General features: G+C 55.1%; 2 protein-coding genes across 2 annotated transcripts in view; one reads left to right on the forward strand and one right to left on the reverse strand.

The window, feature by feature from the left end:
- The window catches only part of HSPG2 (heparan sulfate proteoglycan 2), a 96782-nt gene extending 81503 nt beyond the window's left edge, over window positions 1-15279 (forward strand). Inside the window, exons 75-102 of the mRNA XM_087820175.1 lie at window positions 40-174; window positions 420-601; window positions 1092-1287; window positions 1526-1705; window positions 2012-2272; window positions 3335-3539; window positions 4076-4173; window positions 4589-4855; window positions 5528-5637; window positions 5808-5955; window positions 6036-6152; window positions 6812-6923; window positions 7651-7795; window positions 7882-7981; window positions 8125-8234; window positions 8360-8468; window positions 9047-9145; window positions 9513-9734; window positions 10023-10267; window positions 10625-10796; window positions 10894-11016; window positions 11122-11178; window positions 12879-12954; window positions 13061-13139; window positions 13285-13355; window positions 13528-13611; window positions 13943-14046; window positions 14163-15279. Of these exons, the coding sequence (XP_087676301.1) occupies window positions 40-174; window positions 420-601; window positions 1092-1287; window positions 1526-1705; window positions 2012-2272; window positions 3335-3539; window positions 4076-4173; window positions 4589-4855; window positions 5528-5637; window positions 5808-5955; window positions 6036-6152; window positions 6812-6923; window positions 7651-7795; window positions 7882-7981; window positions 8125-8234; window positions 8360-8468; window positions 9047-9145; window positions 9513-9734; window positions 10023-10267; window positions 10625-10796; window positions 10894-11016; window positions 11122-11178; window positions 12879-12954; window positions 13061-13139; window positions 13285-13355; window positions 13528-13611; window positions 13943-14046; window positions 14163-14335 (3980 nt within the window). The 3' untranslated portion in view covers window positions 14336-15279. The remainder of the gene's footprint in view (window positions 1-39; window positions 175-419; window positions 602-1091; window positions 1288-1525; window positions 1706-2011; window positions 2273-3334; window positions 3540-4075; window positions 4174-4588; window positions 4856-5527; window positions 5638-5807; window positions 5956-6035; window positions 6153-6811; window positions 6924-7650; window positions 7796-7881; window positions 7982-8124; window positions 8235-8359; window positions 8469-9046; window positions 9146-9512; window positions 9735-10022; window positions 10268-10624; window positions 10797-10893; window positions 11017-11121; window positions 11179-12878; window positions 12955-13060; window positions 13140-13284; window positions 13356-13527; window positions 13612-13942; window positions 14047-14162) is intronic.
- Window positions 15255-23848, reverse strand: LDLRAD2 (low density lipoprotein receptor class A domain containing 2). The gene is made up of 6 exons (XM_087820480.1): window positions 23767-23848; window positions 21899-22333; window positions 18873-19004; window positions 15998-16159; window positions 15793-15868; window positions 15255-15321 (listed from the first exon to the last, which is right to left on the reverse strand). The coding sequence occupies exons 1-6, from the start codon at window positions 23846-23848 to the stop codon at window positions 15255-15257; spliced, it is 954 nt and encodes a 317-aa protein (XP_087676606.1).
- Window positions 23849-24271: the final 423 nt, after the last annotated feature.

The raw sequence follows: 24271 nt of genomic DNA on the forward strand, positions 1-24271 counted from the left end.
CCCTCACTGACCATACCCTCCCCAATGCCAACCCCACAGACAACGTCCATATCAGCCCCAATGGCTCCATCATCACCATTGTGGGCACCCGGCCCAGCAACCACGGTGCCTACCGCTGCGTGGCCTCCAATGCCTACGGCGTGGCCCAGAGCGTTGTGAACCTCAGTGTGCACGGTGAGAGGCGCCAACCCCACGGGCTCTGCCTCCCTGTTTCCAGCCCCGATTCCAAGCTCAGAACCTCTAGGTTTAAATCCTGCTTCTGCCACTGCCTCCCTCTTGGGCATTCTGAACCTTGGTTTCCGCATTTGTGCAGTGGGGAGACAAGTACCTACCTGGTAGTTACTGAGAATGAAATCCTGACAGTGAGCATGACCAGCAGAGCCGTGCATGTATATCAGCTGTGTTATTCCTCTGGACAGGGCCCCCTACGGTGTCTGTGCTGCCCGAGGGTCCTGTGCGAGTGAAAGTGGGAAAGGCCATCACCCTGGAATGTGTCAGCGCTGGGGAGCCCCGCTCCTCTGCTCGCTGGACCCGGATCGGGACCCCCACCAACTTGGACCAGCAGATGTTTGGGTTCGTGGACAGCCACACGGTGCTACAGGTGAGGCGTGGCTTCTCCTGGCGGAGGCCAGAGCAGTTTTATCTCTGGATCTAAGGCCCAGTCAGGGCCCATCCTTGAGCAGATGCTTGGAGGGAAGAATGCTGGATGGCGGACGGGTGATGAATGGATGGAGAGAGAAGGGAGGAAGGGGATAGGTAGATGGTGAGTAGACTCAAAGATGGGTGGGAAGAAGGAAGGAAAGTGGAAGAAAGGAGAGAAGAAAATAGGTAGGAAGATATGGGGTGAATGGGTGGGGAGGTGGGTAGATGGGTGAGTATATGGATGGATAGATAGGTGGGCGGTTTGATGGGTGAGTGGATAGATGGACTAATGGGATGTCTTGAGTGTTTGCTCTCAAGCAGCCAGTCAAATAGGAAAGCTAAAAACAAAGGGAAGGGTAGAGGAAAGAGGTAAAGCCAAGGCAGAGCTGGGGCTGATGCCAAGGTCCCCTCTCAGTGTGCACATGACCAGCCTCCTTGCTTTCTTCCAGATTTCATCAGCTAAACCATCAGATGCGGGTACCTATGTGTGCCTAGCTCAGAATGCACTGGGCACAGCACAGAAGCGGGTGGAGGTGATTGTGGACACGGGCAACATGACCCCAGGGGCCCCACAGGTCCAGGTTGAAGAAGTTGAGTTGACTGTGGAAGCTGGACACACGGCCACCCTGCGCTGCTCAGCCACAGGTATGGACAGGGGCTGGCACACAGGGCAGGCAGAGCAGTGGTGCCCTGGGGCTTGAATTTTAGATGCAAGAAATCTGAAGATGGTGTCATGCTGCTTCATCTCCCAGTGATTGTTGAGGTGCCCACTTAGTGCCCCCCCCATGAAGGGGCGAGATCACCCAGGTCCCTTCCTCACCATCCCTACTCCCAGCTGATCCCTGAGGCAGCCCAGTGACCTCCACCGTCTTCTACTCCACAGGCAGTCCCATGCCCACCATCCATTGGTCTAAGCTGCGCTCCCCACTGCCCTGGCAGCACAAGCTGGAAGGTGACACACTGATCATCCCCCGGGTAGCCCAGCAGGACTCGGGCCAGTACATCTGCAATGCCACTAGCCCTGCTGGACATGCTGAAGCCACCATCCTCCTGCATGTGGAGAGTAAGACCCTCATCCGCCCTCCTTGGGCCACCCTGTGTGTACTGCATGCAGGTCTCAGCCCCCGCATCCCCAGGCTACACCCTGGACGGAACCCTAGGAACCCTACCCAGAAGGTCCCGTGCACCTCAGGCCCCCAGAGCGTCCCCTAGCCTAAAGCCCACGTTCCCTCCCGGGACCTTTGACCCCCTCATCCCTAGTCCTTGGGGCTTATCATTCAGTTTCCTTGGTCCTTTGAACTAGTCTCCTGCTCTCATCCTGATCTCTGTTCTCACCCCTTACCCCCACCTCTATGTCCCCTTACCCCAGGCCCACCGTATGCCACCACAGTCCCGGAACACACCTCGGTGAGGGCAGGGGAGACGGTGCAGCTGCAGTGCCTGGCTCATGGGACACCCCCACTCACCTTCCAGTGGAGCCGCGTGGGTGGCAGCCTCCCTAGGAGGGTGACGGCCAGGAACGAGGTGCTGCACTTTGAGTCTGTGGCCCCTGAGGACTCAGGCCGCTACCGCTGTCAGGTCACCAACAAGGTGGGCTCGGCTGAGGCCTTCACCCTGGTGCATGTTCAAGGTGAGCAACCAGCTCAGGCTGGGCAACAGGGGTCAGCTTTCCTCCAGGCCCTTTACTCACCCAGCAACTGGGACCTGGGGACTCCCACTTAGGACACAAAGACCTCCCTCCATTACCCCACCTGGAAATCCTTCCTTTTTCCCCTGTTCTCCAAGGCTTGAAGCAGGCCCGCCTCCTCCAGGAAGACTCCCATCACTGAGTTCTCAGCACCTCTAGCTCTCATGGCTGTATCTCTCCCTTGGCATTGACCGCACACTGCCAAGCGCTTTTTACATAAGTCCTTTAGACTTCACCTGCCAGACTAAGGATGCTTAGGGCAGGGCCTGGATACAGTCATTTCAGCGGCCCTGGGCTTGTCCACCAAAGGACCCAGAAAGGGCTCAGTAAAAGCTGGACAGTGCTGACAATGCATGTGCCACAGGGCAGCACCCACCCCTGGCATGCTCAGGGTTCAGTGGATCTCCAAAGAATCCAATCTCCATGGTCTCCTCCATCAATTACACAAGACCAAATGAGTGCTGTTGGCCCCAAATTCTAGAAGTGGAAAAGCATGTAGCCCATTGGTCAACAACCTGGGCTACAAAGGAGCCTGGATTCAGTGGGCAGCTTGGTCACTTGACAGTGGGAAGACATGGCCAAGTTGTCTCACACCTCAGTTTCTTTGCCTGTAAAGTGGGGAGCCCACATAGGCTGACTTAGAAAGATACACATACGGGAAGCCCGTGGCACACAGTAGGCACTTAGTAAATGGTGGTAATATATATCTGCACCCACCCCATCTATCCCCTGCAGAAGGACATGTAGGTGCTTCCCCATGGCCATGGATCCTCCTAGGTTAGACAAGAGCCTGTGGAAGCACAGTGCCCCACAGGCTCTCATATGTGTTGATTGAATGACTGCATGAGTGAGCAAATGAATGAATCTGCCAATGAAAGGTCTTTTTTCTCTGGTCAGAGAAGCTACCAGGAGAAGAACATTCCCTAAATATTAGGATCAGGGCTCCTTGGGTCCTGGGGATCACACAAATCCATATCCACACAGAACCTCATACTTGTCCCGCAGGCCACTCCGGCTCTCTCCCTGCCACCGCCATCCCAGCAGGATCCACACCCACTGTCCAGGTCACGCCTCAGCTGGAAACCAAGAGCATAGGGGCCAGTGTGGAGTTCCACTGTGCTGTGCCTAACGACCAAGATACCCAGCTCCGTTGGGTCAAGGAAGGGGGTCAGCTGCCTTCTGGCCACAGTGTGCAGGATGGGGTGCTCCGGTGAGTGGAGATGGGGGCAGGACCGAACTTGGGCACCTTAGCCCAAGGTGTACAGTGGGGCTATTAGAATATCTGCCCTCTTGGGGCTCCACATGAAACAGTGTCCTTGGGCAAGTCACTTCATGTCTCTTAACCTCAGTGTTCTCAGCTGTATAGTGGGTTATATGAGACCAAAATTATCTAAAGCACTTAACACAGTGTTTAGCACATGGAAGGCCTTTAGTAAATAGTGGCCTATATTTGTTTTATTGTACAGAGGAAAGAGAACGGGCTCTGTGGCTAGATATAGACACATGACCCAGATCTCAGCTCTGCTACTTGATAACTTTTATCTTGAGTCTAGACCATAAGGTGTTAGTCTACGATGAGCGTGGTGACACCCACCCTGCCTGCCAGCCTACCTACCTCACATGGTTACTGGGCTATGAAGTTGGCACCATGTGCTGATCTCTGATGGCTTTGAACTCCCATGCAATTGCAAAGCATTCTCATCAATTGTTTTTATTCACTGATGACTTATTATTTTTTCTTTACAGAATCCAGAACTTGGACCAGAGCTGCCAAGGGACATATATTTGCCAGGCCTATGGACCATGGGGACATGCCCAGGCCAGTGCCCAGCTAGTTGTCCAAGGTAAGATGGTAGCACCAGGCCTCTGCCAAGAGCAGGGGACAGAGATGTGGGGCACAGGAACCATGTTCCCCAGGAAGCCCCTTAAATGTATATGAATAAAGAGAATGACCTGATAGTATATTGCTTGTGTCTAGCACAGAGTAAGGGGCGTGACAGATATTGCAAGGGAAGGAGGAAGAAGGGGTGTGGGTGGAGTGGGTGCTCAGACGAACCAATGAAGAATGGCAGTGGACACACAAGTGAGTAAAGGAATAAAGAAAAGAGCAAGCTAGTGAGTGTGTTAGTGAGTGAGTGCATGAAAAAGGGAATGAAGGAATAAATGAATGCCTGGGGCCCAGTGCTCACTTTTTTCCCACATCCTCAGGCAAGGCCTACAGCAGGTTGGCTTCATGCTGCCTTTGCCTCCTCCCCCCAGCCCTGCCCTCAGTGCTCATCAACATCCGGACCTCCGTGCAGACTGTGGTGGTTGGCCATGCTGTGGAGTTCGAGTGCCTGGCCATGGGTGACCCCAAGCCTCAAGTGACATGGAGCAAAGTTGGAGGACGACTGCGGCCTGGCATCATGCAGAGCGGAAGCATTGTCAGGATTGCCCATGTGGAGCTGGCCGATGCCGGACAGTATCGCTGCACCGCTACCAACGCTGCCGGCACCACCCAGTCCCATGTGCTGCTGCTGGTGCAAGGTGAAGGCTGGCAGGGACCTCTGCAGGGGTTGGGGAGCATGGCAGGGGCTTCCCATGCTGCCATCTCCTGCCTTGCCTGCTTTACTCTTCCTTTCCACTCTCTTGGGAATTTTTAGTTTTGTGTATTTAAGGGGCAGGTGTCATAATAGTGGTGGCAGCGGGGATAAAAGTGAGTGTTCCTCTGGGGCAGGCTGGAACTTGTGGGAAAAGGCTACACCAAGGGGCATCAAGACGAAAACGGATATGTAGTCCTTACCTACTGGAGCACCTGCTCTAGTGAGGGAGACCTACAGCCCAATCTGAGGGTGGAGACATGTAAACACCAAACAGACACAACGGAGAATAAAACAAGGGCCGTGGATGCAGGGCAGGCACAAAGCTGTGATTTTTTCAAAGTCATTTCCTTTTCACCCCAAACTGTATGCTCTGTCCCCTAACTTCCTGACCCACACTTCCCTAGTACCTACCTCTTCTCAGGTCCCCAAAGGGCTGCACCATTTTCTTAGCAGGTGCGTTGAAGAGTCTTGGGCTGTGGAGTCAAATGGACCTGGCTCTGTCCGCTTCCACCTGTGCAGCCAGGACTGAACAAGTCAGGGCATAGGCTGGGCGGCTGGGCTCACAAATGGTTGCTGTCATCAGACTGATGGTCTTTGTCTCCTTCCTCCCTCTTAGCCTTGCCTCAGATCTCAACGCCCCCAGAGGTCCGTGTGCCTGCTGGTTCTGCAGCCACCTTCCCCTGCATGGCCTCTGGCTACCCTACTCCTGATATCAGTTGGAGCAAGGTAAAATGCCTGGCAGGGGACCAGTGGACATGCCTGAGTGGCCCCAGGACCTGGCCCAGACTTGGCACAGAGTACTCAGGATTTGAGGGTGGGCCTGAGGAAGACATGGGAGACAGACCCTATGGAGGTGCAGGCTAAGGCCAGGGTCCAAAGTGTGGGTGTGTTTGCAGCTGGATGGTAACCTGCCACCCAATAGCCGTGTGGAGAACAACATGCTGCTGCTGCCCTCAGTTCAACCCCAGGATGCAGGCACCTACGTCTGCACTGCTACTAACCGCCAGGGCAAGGTCAAAGCCTTTGCCAATCTGCAGGTACCAGGTAAGACAGTACCCCCCGGGGACAGCAATGCCCTGCCCACTGCCTGGTGGGCATCGTCTCTAACTGTGCTCTGCCCACAGAGCGGGTGGTGCCCTACTTCACACAGACCCCCCACTCCTTCCTGCCGCTGCCCACCATCAAGGATGCCTACAGGAAGTTTGAGATCAAGATCACCTTCCGGCCTGACTCAGCTGATGGTGAGCAGGAGAGAAGCTGATTTGGGGGGCCCGGGGTGGGGTATCTCCTGGTGTAACTGCCATCATGGTATGAGCCCTGGCAGCCCCCAGTCCTCCTCACCTTCCTGTCCCAGTACAGCCAGGCCTGCCGGGCCTCCCCTCTGGGCCTTCTCTCATGCCTCCTCTCTTTTCCATCCCCACCTCTGAGACATCTCCCATCTGAGCCTCCTCATGGTCCCTCTGCCATTGGTGCATCGACACCCAGGCCTCCTGTCCCATCTTCCTATTCTTACCTCCACTCTGTCTTCCCTCCTTCCACCTCTCACCCTTTCCTCTCTCTCTCTCTCATCTGTCTCCTCCCACCTCTTGCGGGGCTCTGACTTGCACTGTCCAGGCCTCCTCCTCTACTCGGGTGAGTGTCTGCCTCCATCACCTCGCTCAGGTAGACCCTACAGTGTGAGTGAAGCCACATCAGTGTCTCTCTAGGAGCTGTGAGCAAGGCCTTCTATTTAGGGCACCATCCTGAGGTAGTGGGAAGGCTCTGGCTGTGTGGGGTGTGCCAGAGGGAGGGACCGCTGCTAGAGTGGAGGGCTTACCAGCTTGGGTGGTTCATTCTTGGGCTGGGCAGACAGGGAGCCCGCAGCTGGCGGGGAGGCCCTTACACAGCTGTGCCCTCCCAGGGATGCTGCTGTACAACGGACAGAAGCGGATCCCAGGCAGCCGCACCAATCTGGCCAACAGGCTGCCCGACTTCATCTCCTTTGGCCTCGTGGGTGGAAGGCCCGAGTTCCGGTGAGAACCTCACCCTCTCCATTTACAGGGGAGGGAGCTGGGGGACTAGACTGCAGGGCTTTGGTCAGACATACACCACTCTGGGCTGAGTTGTACATGGAGGTTCTGGAGGCAGGGGATGTGGCCGCTACCCTCGGTAACCACCGGGTCTGCTGGAATAGGCACAGTATGCCAGCCAGGTGGAGGAGGAAGCAGCCTGAGACTAGCACAGAAGAATTTCAGTGATGCTAAGTGTGTCCTTAGGTGGTGGGACTGCTGCAGTCCAGGATTCATTCATTCATTCATTTAACAGTTATTTGCTGAACACCTGCTATGTATGTGCCAGGCACTGATACAAGGATAAACAAAGCAGATCAAGTTCTGGCCTTTGTGGGAATGTATATTCTAGTTGGGGAAGACCAGCCATAAAGAAGGGAAGAAACAAGGTTGATCTCAGAGGAACAGTGAGGCCAGGTGCCAGGCTGCAAGGCCCTGGAACCAGAGGCAATTAGAAACCCGGGGGCTGCTCTGGATAAGCTCCCAGGGAAGGGGTGTGGGGAAAAGAGAAGAGCTAGGGAAGGTGCAGTGATGGGGCAAGCTGGGGGTGGGTAATGGGGTGGGAGGACAAGGCAGGGACAGGACTACAGGGAATGGTGATGTCAATTTGCCCAGGCTGGACCCCCTGCCCAGCCCTTCTTACAAACCAGACATCCATTTTCTCCTGCCCTGGCCCTGCCCCTTGGAGCAGGTTTGACGCAGGCTCAGGCATGGCCACCATCCGCCACCCCACACCACTGGCGCTGGGCCAGTTCCACACCGTGACCCTGCTGCGCAGCCTCACCCAGGGCTCCCTGATTGTGGGCAGTCTGGCCCCAGTCAACGGGACTTCCCAGGTGAGATCCAACCCATCCCCCTATTCCGAGCCCCCGCCCTACCTCCACTCAGCTTGTCTGCCATTCCTGACCTTTCCACTCCCCAGGGCAAGTTCCAGGGCCTGGACCTGAATGAGGAGCTCTACCTGGGAGGCTACCCTGACTATGGTGCCATCCCCAAAGCGGGGCTGAGCAGCGGCTTCATAGGTGAGCCCCCTCCCCATCTCCAGCCCTGGCCAGGCCTTACCTGGCTGGCAGGCAGAGCCCATGGGAGCCTGCAGAGTATGGTTGGGGCTGGGCCAGCCTCCCAGCACCCCCATATTTGCTTATCCACCTGCCCACCCCTCCAGGCTGTGTCCGGGAGCTACGAATCCAGGGTGAAGAGATTGTCTTCCACGACCTCAACCTCACAGCACATGGCATCTCCCACTGCCCCACCTGTCGGGAGCAGCCTTGCCAGGTAACCCCACACTTCACATGCCACCTGGCTGCCCCTGGCCACTGCCCTCAGCTGTAGCAGGGCCCTGTGGGTAGTGGGGGAGGGCCAGAGTGTTCTCGGCCTGACTTCTGGGGGCTGCCTTACAGAATGGGGGCTGGTGCCAGGACTCGGAAAGCAGCAGCTACGTGTGCATCTGCCCGGCTGGCTTCACTGGGAGCCGCTGTGAGCACTCCCAGGCCCTGCATTGCCACCCAGGTGCGTGCCCACCCCTCCTGATCACTGTCACCCCTGGGTACTTGCCTGTGCCCCTTCATATCTGCCTATACCCCAACTGCTAACTGTACTTACCACATGCTGTCACTCCTACCCTAATACTCACCCCTCCTCCTAGATGCTGACTTTCATCACTGCCACCCTAATACTCACTCTGCCTCCCATCTCTGCTACCCAAGTACTCGCCCCCCATTACTGATTCCCCGGTACTCATACACCCCAATCACTGCAATCCAGGTATCTACCATCTTCCCATCTATTACCAAGGCACTCACCCCATTACCTGCTACCCAGGCACTCATCACCCTCATACTATTGTCCAGGTCCAGCCTTTCAAGAACACCATGGACACACAGAGTCACCCATTCCCTTCCCCCCGTGCGGTCCCCCTGCCCAGCCTCCTCTGGCCCCACCTTTGCCTAATCCATTCCCCCTCCTCAGTCTGGCCAAGCCCTAGATAGCCAAGGACCCTGGGGTGCAATAGGTAGGCCTTTGGCATCAGGACCACACCTTCCCTTGGGTCACCTCAGTGTCCTCTTCATGGCCTGTATGTCCCCCAGAGGCCTGTGGGCCCGACGCTACCTGTGTGAACCGGCCTGATGGTCGAGGCTACACCTGCCGCTGCCACCTGGGCCGCTCCGGGCCCAGGTGTGAGGAAGGTGAGGGGAGCCCAGCCTGAGACCCCCCAGGGATCCCAGTAAGAATGGGGGAAGCTAGGCAGGGGCCCTCTGAGGCCATGCTGGACCCTAGGATGGTAAAATTATACCAGAGCCAGAGGGCCTCAAAGTCACCTGGCCAAGCTTCTGCCCAGCTTGAATCCCTTGCATGAGAGCCCCCAGAAGGGTTGTCCATCTTATTGGAGATACTCCCAGCCTGGTCTGCAGTGCCAGGTGGGCCAGGTGTTTCTGTGCAGCTACAGAGGTTGCCTCTGGGACTAGGGAGTGAGGTGGGCAGGGTGAGGCTAATGGGACCCCTCCCGGGACTCTGGTATCCCCACTGCCCCTGGCTGAGCTGTGGCTGCTGCAGGTGTGACCGTGACCACCCCATCCATGTCTGGCACTGGCTCCTATCTGGTGCTGCCCGCCCTCACCAACACACACCATGAGCTACGCCTGGACATTGAGTTCAAGCCACTGGCACCCAACGGAATCCTGCTGTTCAGCGGAGGGAAACGCGAGCCTGTGGAAGACTTTGTGTCCCTGGCAATGGTTGGTGGTCACCTGGAGTTCCGCTACGAGTTAGGGTCAGGTGAGTACCAGACACCAAGTGCAGATGGGCTCTTGGTGCCAAGCTCTGTGCCCCCCCGGCTGCCTGTGCCCTGAGGCTCAGAGGCATAAGTTCAGAAGTCAGCCAGTTGAAGTCCCTGTTCCTTCATGTTTGTCCTCTCTGTGTGTGACTTTAGTCACGTCCCTAGACCTCTCAGGTTCCTCGTGGAACACCAGGAGGCTGAAAGTTCCCTATTTACTCAAGTCCCTGTGTGGGGTGGGGCAGGGCAGGGGTCATCCTTATGTCAACCCTCCCCTGCATCCTCTCTAGGGCTGGCTGTTCTGCGGAGCACAGAGCCACTGGCCCTGGGCCGCTGGCATCGTGTGTCTGCCGAGCGCCTCAACAAGGACGGCCGTCTTCTGGTGAACAGCGGGCGCCCTGTGCTGCGCTCCTCACCAGGCAAGAGCCAAGGCCTCAACCTGCACACCCTCCTCTACCTCGGTGGCGTGGAGCCCTCTGTGCAGCTGTCCCCAGCCACCAACATGAGCACTCCCTTCCGTGGCTGCATTGGCGAGGTGAGCAGCTTCCAGAGAACTAATGGGGAGGGGAGGGGTGAAAACCAGGCCCCTCCACCTGCAGGTAGCTGAAGGCCCCTGGGACCAGAAACTTCACCTCTGAGCCTCAGTTTTCTCCTCTGTAAGATGGGGGTAATTGCTCCTAATTTGAAGGGTTGCGCTGAGGATTGACTGTACTGATGGACGTTGGTGGTGCACAGTAGATGCTCCTGCTCATCCCTTCCCTACCCTACAGTCCCGTGACCGCTCCAGCTCCAGCTTGGGTTCCCAGCTACCTCCCCTGCATCCTCTCTGCTGGTACACCGATGCCTCTGCCTCCTGTGTGGCTTGAGTGCTTCAGTGTCCCTATGCCCACAGGTGTCAGTGAATGGAAAGCGGCTAGACCTCACCTACAGCTTCCTGGGCAGTCGGGGCGTCGGACAGTGCTACGACAGCTCCCCGTGTGAGCGCCAGCCTTGCCAGAACGGCGCCACGTGCTTTCCTGCTGGCGAGTATGAGTTTCAGTGCCTGTGTCGAGACGGCTTCAAAGGTGTGTGAGCCTGCCCAGGCCCAGGGGAGGGGGAGGGGTGCGGGGTGGTCATCAGCAACTGCAGCCCATGCCCACTCACCTCCGCCATGGCCTACAGGAGACCTCTGCGAGCATGAGGAGAACCCCTGCCAGCTCCGTGAGCCCTGTCTGCATGGGGGCACCTGCCAGGGCACCCGCTGCCTCTGTTCCCCCGGCTTCTCTGGCCCACGCTGCGAACAAGGTAACTGCCCTGGCCTTTCTCCCATCTCTTTTTTGGAGCCCTGGGGCTGGACAGAGTACCCACGGGTGTCTGTGCCCACTGGCTGGACCCTGCCTTTCTCCATAGGCTCTGGACATGGCACAACGGAGTCCGAGTGGCATCTTGAAGGCAGTGGGGGCAATGGTACGTATTTGCTGGGCCAGCCAGAGAAGCTGAGAGGGCTTTTCCCCTCCCTGGCTTCAAGTCTCTCAGCCCCCCTTGTCCCATTACCCCCACACCTTTAATTCTGGCAGAACAGGTCCATGTGAGAGGCTCACTGGGCACAAATAGACAGAATAAAGAAGAGCCAAGCCACACAGAGCTGGGTCCTACTGTCTACTACCCGCTAGGTGACCTTGGGCAGGCCCTTCTACCACTCTGACCTCAGTTTCTTCCTCTACATTCATGCATTCTGTCAACAAACATCTATTGCCCATCCTTGTCCTGGGGGCAGTAAATATAAGATGAATAAGGGAGGATCCTTGTTCTCAAGGATTCCACAATCTGTTTAAAAGCAGTAGTAATGCTTAAAAATTAATGTTTATTGAACATTCACAGGCACTATGCTAACTGCTTTATAGATGTTATCTTCGTAGTCATCACTAATGTAATAGGAGAGGTAGTAGTGTGATGGGTAAGAGCATAGCCTCTGAAGGCAGCCCTGCCATTAGTAGCTGTGTAACTGTGAGTGAGTCATTTAACCTCTCTGTGCCTCAGTTTCCCCATGTATACAATGGAGAGAAGTAACATCCTTCCACAAGGCTTTGGATAAAATTTTGCGTGAGAGTAAAATTATTTAATGTATTTAAAGTGCTTGGAACAGTGTCTGGTTCAGAGTGGGTGTATGTTAGCTTTTGTTAATATCACATGTAAGTCATAGGATTATTATAAGGCTCCAGTTAAATGAAATTATGTTTATAGCTGGATGTGAACTCCCTGCACAGTGATTGGCATATAGTAGGTATGTGGTAAATGTTATCTGCTCTCATCATTTGGTAGAGGCAAAGTGTCCCCAACCCTTGTAGCTGCTGGCCTGTGGGATAGGTCTGAGCAGGTAGGGCTGGGGATGTTGGAGCCGCACACAGTACGGACGCTAAAGCCAGAAGGTCCAGGTTGCCATCCAGACTTTCTGCTTCCTGGGCAAGTTACTCACCCCAGAGCCTGTCTTCCCATGTGGAAGATGGAAGGAACACAAAGGTTATGAACCTTTCAGGTGCCATGGACTTAGGTGACCAACTGTCCCAGTTTCCTCAGGGCTGAAGGGTTCCTTGGGATGCGGGACTTTCAAAGCTAAAACCAGGGCAGGGACTTAGCAAGTGGGGATGGTTGCTCACCCTACCTGGACCTACTGACTGCTTAAAAAAAAGCATAGGAAACCAATCATACTGAAATAAGATTATCAAAGTGTTTTAAATGTTCTCAATTGTATCCTATGTGCTTCTTTATTGACACATTAAACAACAAGATCTAGTGCTGGTCCTAACAGCTAACAGAACTTCGGTAAGTGTAAGCAATGTTTTGAGATATCTGCAGCTACTGTAATCCGTAAAGGAAATCTATCAGTGAGAAAGTCACAGGTCCTGCTGCTACTCCTTTAGTTTGTTGCCTACATGCATAATTAAAGAAACTGCTAAATTTCAGTGAGATGAGAGTGAACATAATGTTTTCCCATCCAAGTTCACAGGCGCCTGAATTCTGTCCGCAGCCCCTTGAGACGCAGGGACCGCAGGTTCAGAGCCCTCTGGTCGTACATGTCGGGGTGGAGGTGGGGCCAGGGGAACCAATGCCAGATGGATACTCTGAGCAGGTGAGCACCTGCCTTACATTCCCCTTTTCTCCTGCAGATGCTCCAGGACAGTACGGAGCCTATTTCGACGATGGTGGCTTCCTAGCCCTCCCCAGCTACGTCTTCTCCAGGAGGTGAGATGGGTGTTGGGAGAGCCTGTGAGCCCCGGGAGAGGACAGGTTGCAGGGAGGGGAATGGGAATCTGGGACTCACCTGCTCCCCCCTCACCCCCCACCCCAGCCTGCCCAGGGTGCCTGAGACCATCCAGCTGGAAGTTCGGACCAGCACAGCCAGTGGCCTCCTGCTCTGGCAGGGCATGGTGAGTGTGGGCGTCCAGCTGGGATCTTAGTGTTCCCAGCCCTCTGATGACCAGGGCAGTGGGAAAGAAAAAGGTGAGGCCACAACCATCAGGGGCCTCAGCTTTCCAGGCTGGGGATCCCAGAGACCCTGTACTTCCCTGGCAGGAGGTGGGAGAGGCAGGCCAAGGGAAGGACTTCATCAGTCTCGGGCTTCAGGATGGGCACCTTGTCTTCAGGTGGGTCCTCTCCCTTCCCTGGCCCCTTTCCTCCCCTCAGTGGCTTCCCCCCTGGTCAACCCCATGGCTCCTCCCACAAGAAGCTGCAGCTCCCAGTGCCCCAGTGACACCTCTCCCACCCTCCCTCCTGTCCTGCCCCACCTCACACCTTCCTGGGCCTGTGTGACCACAGCTACCAGCTGGGCAGTGGGGAGGCCCGCCTGGTCTCTGAGGACCCCATCAATGACGGCGAGTGGCATCGGGTGACGGCGCTGCGGTAAGGGAGCCCACCCTGGCACTAGGACGAGGGGCCCCCACGATGCTTGGGGAGGCAGGCAATGGGCTCTGGGGAGACAACTTGAAGCCGGGGTCGGGGAGAGCCAAGCACAGGCTTCAGGGCAGGACAGAATTCCATGGGGGGCGGGTAAGTACCTAGGGGTGGATGATACTTGGGTGGGTGCTAGGAAGCCGGGGGGGGGGCAGATCTCTCATCCAGTGGGGAAGGATGGACTTGGGGAGTCTTTGTGGAGAAGGGAAGGGATTCGTCTTGGGTCAGGGAGCATGCAGAATTGGTAGTGAAGGCCCTGACCCAGTTCTACCCACCACAGAGAGGGCCGGAGAGGTTCCATCCAGGTGGATGGTGAGGAGCTGGTCAGCGGCCAGTCCCCAGGCCCGAATGTGGCGGTCAATACCAAGGGCAGCATCTACATCGGTAAGTCCTGGGCTCAGACCTCGGCACAAGAATGGGGCTCCCACAGAGCTACAGCACATGCCTTCCTGTCCTTTGGGCCCCTGGAGCTGACAGATCTTGTCCTCTCCCCTCCCAAGGCGGAGCCCCCAACGTGGCCACACGGACCGGGGGCAGGTTCTCCTCGGGCATCACGGGCTGTCTCCGGAATCTGGTGCTGCACTCTGCTGGCCCCGGCGCCCCTCCCCCACAGCCACTGGACCTGCAGCACAGCGCCCAGGCGGGGGCCAACACGCGTCCCTGCCCCTCGTAGGCAGCTGCCTACCCACAAGGACTCCTGGGCAGCACCCCAGCCCCACAACATCGAGTCTATTATTATTAATATTATTATTATGAATATTTTGTAAGAAACTGAGGCGATGCCACGCTTTGCTGCTACTGCCCTGGGCTGGACTGGAGGGTAGACATGCCACCTCGCAGACAACACACCTGGGCAAAGCTGCAGGCTGGGGAACAGGGCAGGCTGGATGGAGCAGGTGCCTCAGAAGGGCAGGCATGGTGGCTGAGTGGCCTCAGAAGTGCCCTCACCAGCAGAGCCTCCATGCCAGAGGTAGGCCGCCCGTTTCTACAGCCCTCGGGCAGCCCTTGTCCCAACCTCAGCGTACAGCCTGGGTCCTCACCAGCCACTAGGAGCAAAGGGCGTCGCAATGGCTTTTGCCACCCTCGCCTGGGTAGCAAAAGCTCTTTAGTGCCAACTGTGGAGCAAAAGGCAGCTCACCATTGGACAGGCAGCCCCCACCCGTTAGCCCCTGTCCCAGCCCCCCTCTACCTTCACCTTTGCCTGCCCAGCTGGTCTGCATTCCCCCACCCAACACCTAGCCCAGAGCCCCTGCCTTCAGGGGCTACAAGGGAAACCACCCCAGCTCTTACCAGGAGCTGCTAAAGGCAGAGCCCAGCACTGAGAGGGTCTCTGCCACACCCCCCACTGATCTGGAAGTGAAGGCCCCAGAGGCATGAGGGGATAAGGGTGTCAGTGGTTGGAAAGAGCTAGTGCCTTGGTTGGGGGAAGCGAGGACTCATTACAGCGAGACAGGAAGGGGCCATGACAGCCCTGCCCCACCTGGGAACCTGAGGGCCCAACTGGGGGCAAGCACCCTCCGCACCAGCAACCCCCAGATGTTGGGTTTCTGTGTCCAGAAGGGACCCTCCTGTGGTCTTTGTCTTGATCTTTCTTAATAAATGGTGCTATCCCCGCCAGGGCAGTCCCCTGTGTCTTTGACAAGGGCTTGATTGTGGAACCTGAGGGTGGGGCAAAGGGCAGGTGAGGTCTGGGGGGGAATCAAGGCAGCTTTGAGTGAATGAGGCCCCTGCTCCCTGCCCTGGGCATGGAGGTCCAGCACAGTGCCAGCCACCACGCAAGGTACAGGGCCAGTTACCTCCTGTGGCCCTCCCCACAATCCTGTGAGGCAGAGAACATCCCACTTTCCAGTGGAGCAGACTGAGTCTCAGAGGGTTATATGACCTGCCCAAGGTCAGACAGCCCTCTGGGGGATGGGGACAGAACCCAAGGTCTATCTGACCCCAGAGCCCACTCTCCTTCCTCTGATGCCACCTCTCTATTGATGGCCTCCCTGACCCTGGAAGGCTGGCCTGCTTGGCTGCAGCCTCCCAGGGGCCACCTGGCCAGGACATGTGTGACAGATGGTGCAGCTAAGGCAGAGGCCATGGGCACCAGCCCTGCAGGTTGGCTGGCTGGAGGAGCAACAGCACCAGAGGAGGCCAATGAGGAGGCCAGCAGAGGCTAGGAGCAGCGAGGAGGCCAGTGCTACCTTCTGCAGCCCGGGACCTGGGGAAGGAAAGGGAGAGTCCACTCAGGCCTCAGCCTGGGTCTGCTGTCTGGTTCCCATCACCTGAAGAGAGACAAGTGTGATCTTGTTGGGAGGACTGAGAGCAGGTGGTAACAAGAGCCATCTACCTTCTGGAGATGCATCCTCTTGTGCAGGGCCCTGGCCTGCTGGGGGACTGCTCCCAGCTGCAGTCTGGAGGGGGCCTGCTGACCTGAGAGCTGGGGAGACAGTCAGGGGCTTGGTGGTATCGGCTTCCGTACTCCGCTCCTGGCTGGGCATCAGAGAGGGACCTGCAGTGGGAAATAGCAGAGCTAACACTGAGAACCGCCCCTTCTAAGGCATGACTATGTCTCATTTAATTCTCCCCAAACCTCTCTGAGGTTTGTTGCAATCAGTCAGGGAAGTGAGGTTAAATCACTTGCCCAGGTCACACAGCTGGACGTGATAGGGGAGGACTCGAACTCATGCAGTCTAGCTCCAGGGCCTGGGGTTTATGAATGGAGAGACTTCTCAGGAAGGCGGATGTGCGCGTATTGAGTGTGTTCTGTGCATCAAACGCCGTGCTCAGTGCTGGGCCCTTTCCCTACTGTTTCACTTAAAGTTCGTAACAACTCTGAAAAGTGAGGTTTATCACCCCATTTTACAGATAAGGAAGCTGAGGCAGAGAGAGGTTCGTTCCTCTACTCATTTGACATATTTTTCAAGCATCTGCTATACCCAGGCATTGCTCTAGGGACTGGGGGATACAACAGTGAGCAAAATAGACAAAAATGTCTTCGTGGAACTGGCAGTTTGGTGTGAGAAGACACAAAAGAAATTCTGTCAAGTGGAGATAAAATTAAGCAGGGAAAAGGGCCAGGGCATGTTGGATAGGAGCAGGGTTGCTTTTTTTTTTTGGAGGTAAAATAAACCACAATAAACCATTGACCGTTTTTTTAAGTGCATAGTCCCTTGGCATTAAGCACATTCACATGGCTGTGCAGCCATCGCCACCATCCATCTCCAGATCTCCATCTTGCAAAACTGAAACTCTGTCCCCACTAAACACTAACTCCCCATTATCTCCCCCTATTCTACTTAGTCTCTGATTCTGACTACTCCAGGTTTCGTGTAAGTGGAATCATACACAGCACTCGTCCTTTTCTGTGTAGCTTATTTCAATTACCAGGATGTCTTTAAGCTTTCACCCACGTTATAGCATGTGTCCGAATTTCCCTTTTAGGGCTGAATAATATTCCATTGTGTGGCCATATCACATTTTGGGTTTTTTGTTTGTTTTTTAAATATATCTTTATTGATTTCAGAGAGAGGAAAAGAGAGGGGGAGAGAGAGAGAAACATCAACGATGAGAGAGTCATTGATCGGCTGCCTCCTGCACGCCCCCAACTAAGGATGGAGCCCGCACCTGGGCATGTGCCATGACCGGGAATCGAACCCCAATCTCCTGGATCCTAGGTCGGTGCTCAACCGCTGAGCCACTCCTGGCCAGGTGCCATATCACATTTTGTTTATCCATTCACCCATCCATGGACACATCGTTGCTTTTTTTTAAAGAGTTGAGGAGAGAGCTCACTAAGAGTGAGGGTTAAGCAGAGACCCATAGGAGGCAAAGGAATGAACATGAAAATCTCTGGGGAAACACCTTCCAGGCAGAGGAGGGAGCTAGTTTTGAGACTGGAGGCAGGACAAGACAAGTGTGGGAGGAGCTGCTAGGGATCAGTGTGGAGGAGCCAAGGGAGCAAGAGGGTAGATGGGCCCCTGGGAAGCTCTGCTTTGTCTTTGAGTGAGGAGCACAGGATTCTGAGCGTGGGAGTGACATGATCTGAGTGTCTTAGGTGGCTCCTCTGGCCAGGGAGTTTAACTCCCCGCTCCTTATGTGTCTGCCATGCACAGTGACTTCCTCCCAAAGAGGACGGTATGGAAAGGGGGCAGAAAGGAACAGTGGAGAAGCACGACCTCAACCAGGCTCAAGGCCAACATCCATAGTCATGAGTCAGGTTGGTGGTATGTACCTTTCACATGTGATGAAAACGACACGTTACCCCTGTAGTCTTTCTCCTAATGACCCCCAACTCCAGTCTCATCCTGAGAAAAATACCAGACAAACTGACACCAGTGGCTTGGTTATGAGCGGCAAAAAGCAGTAAAGGGTGGCCCATGACAGCTGTGGATCAGGAGTTCAGTTCTGGGCCAAGTTAAGTTTGAGATGCCGCCTACACATCCACATGGAGATGAGCGGGGAGGTGGCTATGTAAGGAGTTCAAAGACGTTCCAGGTGGCTGTGCATTACAAAGGAGACCACCAGGGACGAGGGGCTGCAGGGACGGGGTCAGGGAACAGCTAGGAACCTGCCACGGAGACTGAGTGACTTGGTAGGTCAGTGTGGGGGGGCCTGGGAAGCTGGATCTCACCCCTCTGCCAGGTGCTTTTTTGCAGTAAACAACTTGTTCAACAGTATGTGCCGGCCATGTTGGGGGGAAGGTTCATCTCCAGATTCCTAGAAGGATATTCCTGGTCTCTCTGTGCTCAGAGGTCATTCCTAGTTATGTCACTCACTGACTATGACCTTGGGCCATAGGCATTTCTCCTCCCTGAGCCTGTTTCCCCATCTGTAAAATGTGTGAGTCAGACAGCATCAATGGTTTTCAAAGTCAGTCTTGAGAGTCAAAGATTCCTCAATGGGACATGGAGTCCCCCAAGTCCACTTAAATAGAGCACCTCTCCTTTTGATGTCTTGGGCCTCTGTGCAAGTTCCCATTTAGGAAAAGCTTCCACCACTAAAATATCACTTGAAAGCAGCTGCATTAGATCATCTCTAGCGTCATTCTGGCCTTAACTTGCTCTGAGCCTCAGATACTCTGGTCTAAAGCGATTCCCCACGTTCACTCCCGCCATGCCCCTACCTCCGGCCTCCCCACTGACACCCTGCCCTGGGGAAGGGGAGCTGGGCCCCAGCATCCCTCCTAGCTGCTCAGCAGGGCCCAGGATGCACCCGTCACTGACCTCTGCAGTTGGCTGGTGGCCAGGAAGCCTGGTCACTGCGGTCGCCACAGTTGTCCATGCCCCAGAGATCGCACACCAGGCTTGGGGGGATGCACCTGCCGTTCCGACAGTGGAAGTAGGGGCCACAAAAACCTAGGGCCAAAAGGGAAGGCAGGTTATGAGGACCTTGGGCCAGCCCCTAACATAGCAGGATGTGCAGTCCTATAGTGAGGGAATGGGGAAGGTGAGAGAAGGCTGTTTCCATGTGCATGCAGATGAGAGAATGAGAATTTCATGGGAGACGTGCACAATCATGATGATGATGATGGCAGCTAACACTGAGTTCCTGTTCCTTGTGGGGCATGGTTCTAAACACTTCTTGCATTCACATCCCAGCTCACTAAGTTCTCACAATAACCCTATGGGATAAATGCTGCTATTAACCCCATTTGAGATGAGAAAACTGAGGCATGGGGAGGTTAGGTCACTTGGTCAAGGCCACACAGCTCACATCTAAGTAGCAGAGTAGGAATTCAGTCCCATGCTCATAAACACTGTGGCAAGCAGGGTGTGACCATGTGTCCGCGTGTGTGCGTGCACACAGCCTCCAGTATCCCAGGGAACTTGAACACCTCCAAGCAAACCCTCGCTCATGGCGTTGCTCTGGCCGTCAGCTCCCCCTGACATTCTCCTCCCAGAGTCACGCACGGCTCCCTTCAGGTCTCCACTCAAACACTACCTTGGTGACCCTGCCCTAGCATCCGTGGGAGAACCACACACCGCCCCTCCCCCAGGACTCCCACCCTCCTGCTCCTGATTTGAGTCCCTCTGCAGCACGTGGGGGACTGGGCAAAACAAGGATTTACTTCACTATTTGCTTTTAGTCTGTTTCCCCCACCAAAATGTCAGCTGAGGGGGCAGGGGCTTCTCTTTTGTTCATTGCTGGATCCCTAGAGCCTAGAGTAGCACCTGACACATTGCAGATGCTCAATATTTGTTCAATTAATCTGCACACAGGTGAAAGAATTGGGTGACTCAGCGCAAGGCTGTGACAGGTTGGCTCACCCAGCATCCCGTTCTGTGGAGAAAAGCTGGCTCAGGTGGGACTGCCCGACACCATGGCTCAGAGGTGGGCCTGGCATTCCCTCTCCTGGCCATGACAAACCAGATTTGACTTTGGGACTTTTGCTAGAACCATAAAAAAGATGCTTGCTCTCTATTTCATTGAGGTTAGAGCTGCGTGGGTAATTGTGGACTTGGAGCTGCAGGGTCACCTTGTTGCCAAGTAGAAAGAGAAGCTGTCTGAGATGGAAGCCAAACAGGCCCACACGATGCAGAGAGAGGGAGAGAACAAAGAGATAGAGCCCAGGTGGCATTACTTGAACTCCTGGATCCAGCTATACCTGAATCACACATTAATATCCCAGTTATAGGAGACCCCCCAAGTTCTCCTTTGGCATAAGCCAACTTGAGTTGGGTTTCTTTCGTTTGCCAACTAAAGTGCATAATCTAATATATAGGTGTTTAGGTGTAAGAGTAGATGTCTATGAGAGAGAAAACAGTAGTGTGGTCATGTATGGGGAGCCAAATGTGACTGTAAACGTAAGGGTGTGTGCATGAGCCGGGCAGGGCGTGCTTGCAGGTGTGAGCGATTGAGACTGTGCATGTAGCCAAGGATGTGAAATGAGCCTTCTTCATTCAAATGACAAAACCGATCCAAGGAAGCCAGAATTGTGAAAGAGCTTCCCCACTACCACCTTCTTTTTGGAGCCTAATCCTGCCAAACACAGAGCAGCAGCAACATCTTTGGCCTCCCTGGCTAGAAGGCCACTGGGAGAAATGGAAGAAGGGAAAAGCAGAGGCAAGGAGGAAAGGAGGGGTTGATTTCTAATTAGCCAGTGAGAGCTGTTTGCAAAACAATATCATAGGAACCTGCAGGAGCCAGAAAGGGACCCCGGGCACCATGGGTCATGGCCTCAAGGATTTAGGATACACATTTCATATAGTTCCTCCCAGGCATTCCAAGGTTTAGTTCTTGGTGAACCTCTGTTGGCTCTCAGAGCCCCCATGTTCTCGCCTCGAAGTGCTCACAATCACATCCCATGTTTAATTCTCCAGCCTGGATTTTCAGCCCAAGACGGCGATAAAGCTCCATGGTTTTAGAATCTTCTAGACTTTAGCAGCTCATCTGCTCTCCATCACTGGACACAGCCTCTGCTGTGACACTGGCTGTGACATGAGTGAGTTGTGTCTCCAGTCCTGGGGGAAACTGCTGGTGCTAAAGCCCTGAACTCTATTTGAGCGAGAGGACATACTCTAGCAGTGAAAACCCTGCAGCTTCTCTTGTGAGCAGGGAGGCCTGCTTTACTTAACCGCCCTGGGCCTGTCTCCCATCGGTACATATGACGAGGACACTGGCCCAGCAGAGCTGCTGTGAGGAACCGAGATCTGGCATGCAACGGGCCAAGGCCATGCTTAGTAAGTGACCGGCATTAACGTCATTTCCCTTTCTTTGCACGAGTGGGTTTCTGTCTTAGTTATGCAAGTCCTCACTAGGCCCCTCTGCAATCATCCGAAGGGCTGGCCCGGGACAGAGGAGACCGTGTGTGAACATGAGCGTGTGTGAGCGATATGGAAGTGTGTAAGGTGGTACTGTGGGTGTATGAGGTGTGTGCAATGTGAACTGCGTGTGTGAGTGCAGGTGTGAGGTGTGGGTTGTGTATTGCAGTGCCGGTGTGCAAGTGTGGAGTTGTGAGTATACATGTAGGAGGTGTGAGCTGTGTACATGTACAGCGTGTGTGAGTGGGTGGGTGTTAGTCCGAGGTGGTGTGAGGGAGTGTGTGTGTCTGATATACGCAGCCATGGAAGCCAGATTTATGGGGTTGGTTCTTTGGGTCTGGAATGCCCCTTACTGTGACCACCCCCAACCCTGCCACCCCTCACCACCTCCTTCTCTTGGTTAGGACCCAATCCCTTCCATCTGTCCAGTGCCCTATTGGCGCCCCAGGCCCGCAGTTACCCCCACCTTGGAGGCCCCCGTGACCTACCCAACCGGAAAGAGGTGACTTCTCCCACGAAGTCCACGCGGGGCTGGCGACCTCTGGTGACCAGGCGCAAGCCCAGGAAGTCCCCAGTGGACACCACCGGGGCAGGAATGGTGAGGCCGCAGAGAGGGGCGCCCAGGGGCCGGGGCGCTCCCGGGGGACCCTCGTAGAACTGCAGGTAGGAGCCGGGGGCGCAGGCGTCGGCAGGCCCTTGGGTGGAGGCCTGGGGTGCGGGGGATGCCGGCGACCCCGAGGGCAGGCTGTAGACCAGGAAGAAGCGGAACTGGAAACGGATCCTGTCGCCAGGGGCCGCCGCCCGCGCCCAGAGCGCGCAGTCGGTGTCCGGGGCCACGAAGTAGAGCCTGCGGGACGCCGGGTGCGAGCGCAGCAGCAGCCCGTCCCCCTGCCACGTCCGCCCGCACAGGTCCACCAGGTCGGCTGCGGGGAAACGCACGGCCCTGAGGCTAGCTCCGGGACTGGCTCTGCCTCCCGCGCTGGGTGACCCAGAGTCAGTCACTCACCCTCTCTGAGCCCGGTTCCTCATCGGGAAAATGGAGAGGAGCAAGCAATCTCAGAATTTTGTGAGGGTTAAAAAATGTAATTTATGCCCTCAACGTCTTATTCAAAACCCCTGGAGTGTGTTTCAGAATTTTCCAGGTTTTAGAAAGATTAGATGCATATACAGGGTGGGGCAAAAGTAGGTTTACAGTGAGTACACAAAACAGAGTTTACTCTTGTATTATTATTTAATTATTGTATTATTTTCCATAGGAGCAAGCCCTCCATGATCACACTTTCCAGAGCAATTGTAAGAACATTTACCTCCAAGCGGGACAAATAAAAGCCTCCTGTCAGTTCAGGTCAGGTGTTGCCAGTAAATTAGTTAAGAACAAATTTTGGTTTCCATGGCTTTTTGTATTTTGGAGTTAGGACTGTGGACATGTATGTGTTCAGTGCTTAAGACGGTACATGGCATTTAACGAGCGTGAGAGCAGTACAAGCTCTTGCTGCCTTATTTAAGGATGGGGTAGACACAGTTGGGCACCTGCCCACCCAGCCTTTCCCTCTCCTTGCTAAAAGAACCCGATTTAACCTCAGCCAGGAGGGAGCAGCATTGCCAGTGTGGAGGCTGAGGTGCAGAGCTGGTGAATTAAGCACCTCCAGTGGGCCAGGATGCCTAAGTGTCTTGCATGGTTTATCTCACCTTTTTTTTTTTTTAATGTTTTTTTTGTTGTTTTGTTTTTTAATTTCAGAGAGAGGAAGGGAGAGGGAGAGAGAAACATCAATGATGAGAGGATCATTGATTAGCTGCTTCCTGCACGCCCCTTACTGGGGATGGAGCCCGAAACCCAGGCATGTCCCCAGACTGGGAATTGAACCTTGACCTCCAGGTTCATGGGTGGACACTCAACTACTGACCACACCGGCTGGGTGGTTTATCTCATCTTGTATGCACGATAAGTTCTCTTAAGGGGCAAGGGTCTATTATGATTCCCCTTTTACTACTGAAGAAATTGAGACTTGGAGAGTTGAAACAACGATCTCAATGGTAGAAATGCAGGAGGAGGCAGAGTGAGTGTGTGACTGCAGGGCTGTCCGACTCCGAAGCCCACAGTGTTTGCACTGCCAGATCTGAGGGCTCTCCCCCCCATTCCAGACTCCTGCTTCTGGGTGACTTGGAGCTCAAGTCTTCCAGAGGGGTTTGGGTAGACTTGGGGGAGCCAGGCAAGACTAGGCACAGGGTTTCTCCCAGCCTCCCCCAACTCAAGGGGTCTCAGCCCATCAGGGTGAGTGCTGATTGAGGAAACGGTCTCTAGGGGTGGTGGGGCCCGAATCTCCTGCCCACCCCAGCCAAGTCCCTTTAGACTCACCGGTCTCCAGAGCAGATACAGTCAGGGCAGCTGCCCCCAGCAGGAGCAGCCTTTGAGGCAGCTGCAGAAGATAGGCCTCCATCCAGGCCCTGCTGTGCCCAGCAATAGGGCAGACCTGCAGAATCTTCAGTTTGGGGTCTTTGGGGAAACTGGGGTATAAGGGCCTGGTCAGGCCAGTGGGGAGGCTGGCAGGATACAAGGAGCAAGGAGAGGCAAGTTTGCCAGCTCCTCTGGTCTCTTCACAGTGATCTTTGTGCTCTTCCTTCCAGATCCTCCTGCAGATCAGGATTGTGTCTAGGGTTGTCATGGAGATTTGGGGCTGGGGCTGGAGCCTGGGGAGAGAAGGCGGGGAGGATGTCTGCTCATCCCTGCCAGACAGGAACCAGGAAACTCAGATCCTGGTGAGCCACAGGGCTTCTGGGAAGGAGACCCACGGCCCCAGAATGCTGCTGTCCTCCTGAATAAGTCAGCACTGTGGGGATGGAGCTTCAGAGAGGCCCGGGAC

Source organism: Miniopterus natalensis, chromosome 9 (genome assembly GCF_054644295.1).
Source record: "Miniopterus natalensis isolate mMinNat1 chromosome 9, mMinNat1.hap1, whole genome shotgun sequence".
NCBI classification, from domain to species: Eukaryota; Metazoa; Chordata; class Mammalia; order Chiroptera; family Miniopteridae; genus Miniopterus; species Miniopterus natalensis.

Coding starts and splice junctions, on each gene's coding strand:
- LDLRAD2 (XM_087820480.1), bottom strand. CDS start 23,848: ATGGAGGCCTATCTTCTGCAGCTGCCTCAAAGGCTGCTCCTGCTGGGG. Junction 22,334..23,766: donor TGTATCTGCTCTGGAGACCG/GTGAGTCTAAAG, acceptor GTTTCCCCGCAG/CCGACCTGGTGGACCTGTGC. Junction 16,160..18,872: donor GCCACCAGCCAACTGCAGAG/GTCAGTGACGGG, acceptor TTCCCACTGCAG/GTCCCTCTCTGATGCCCAGC.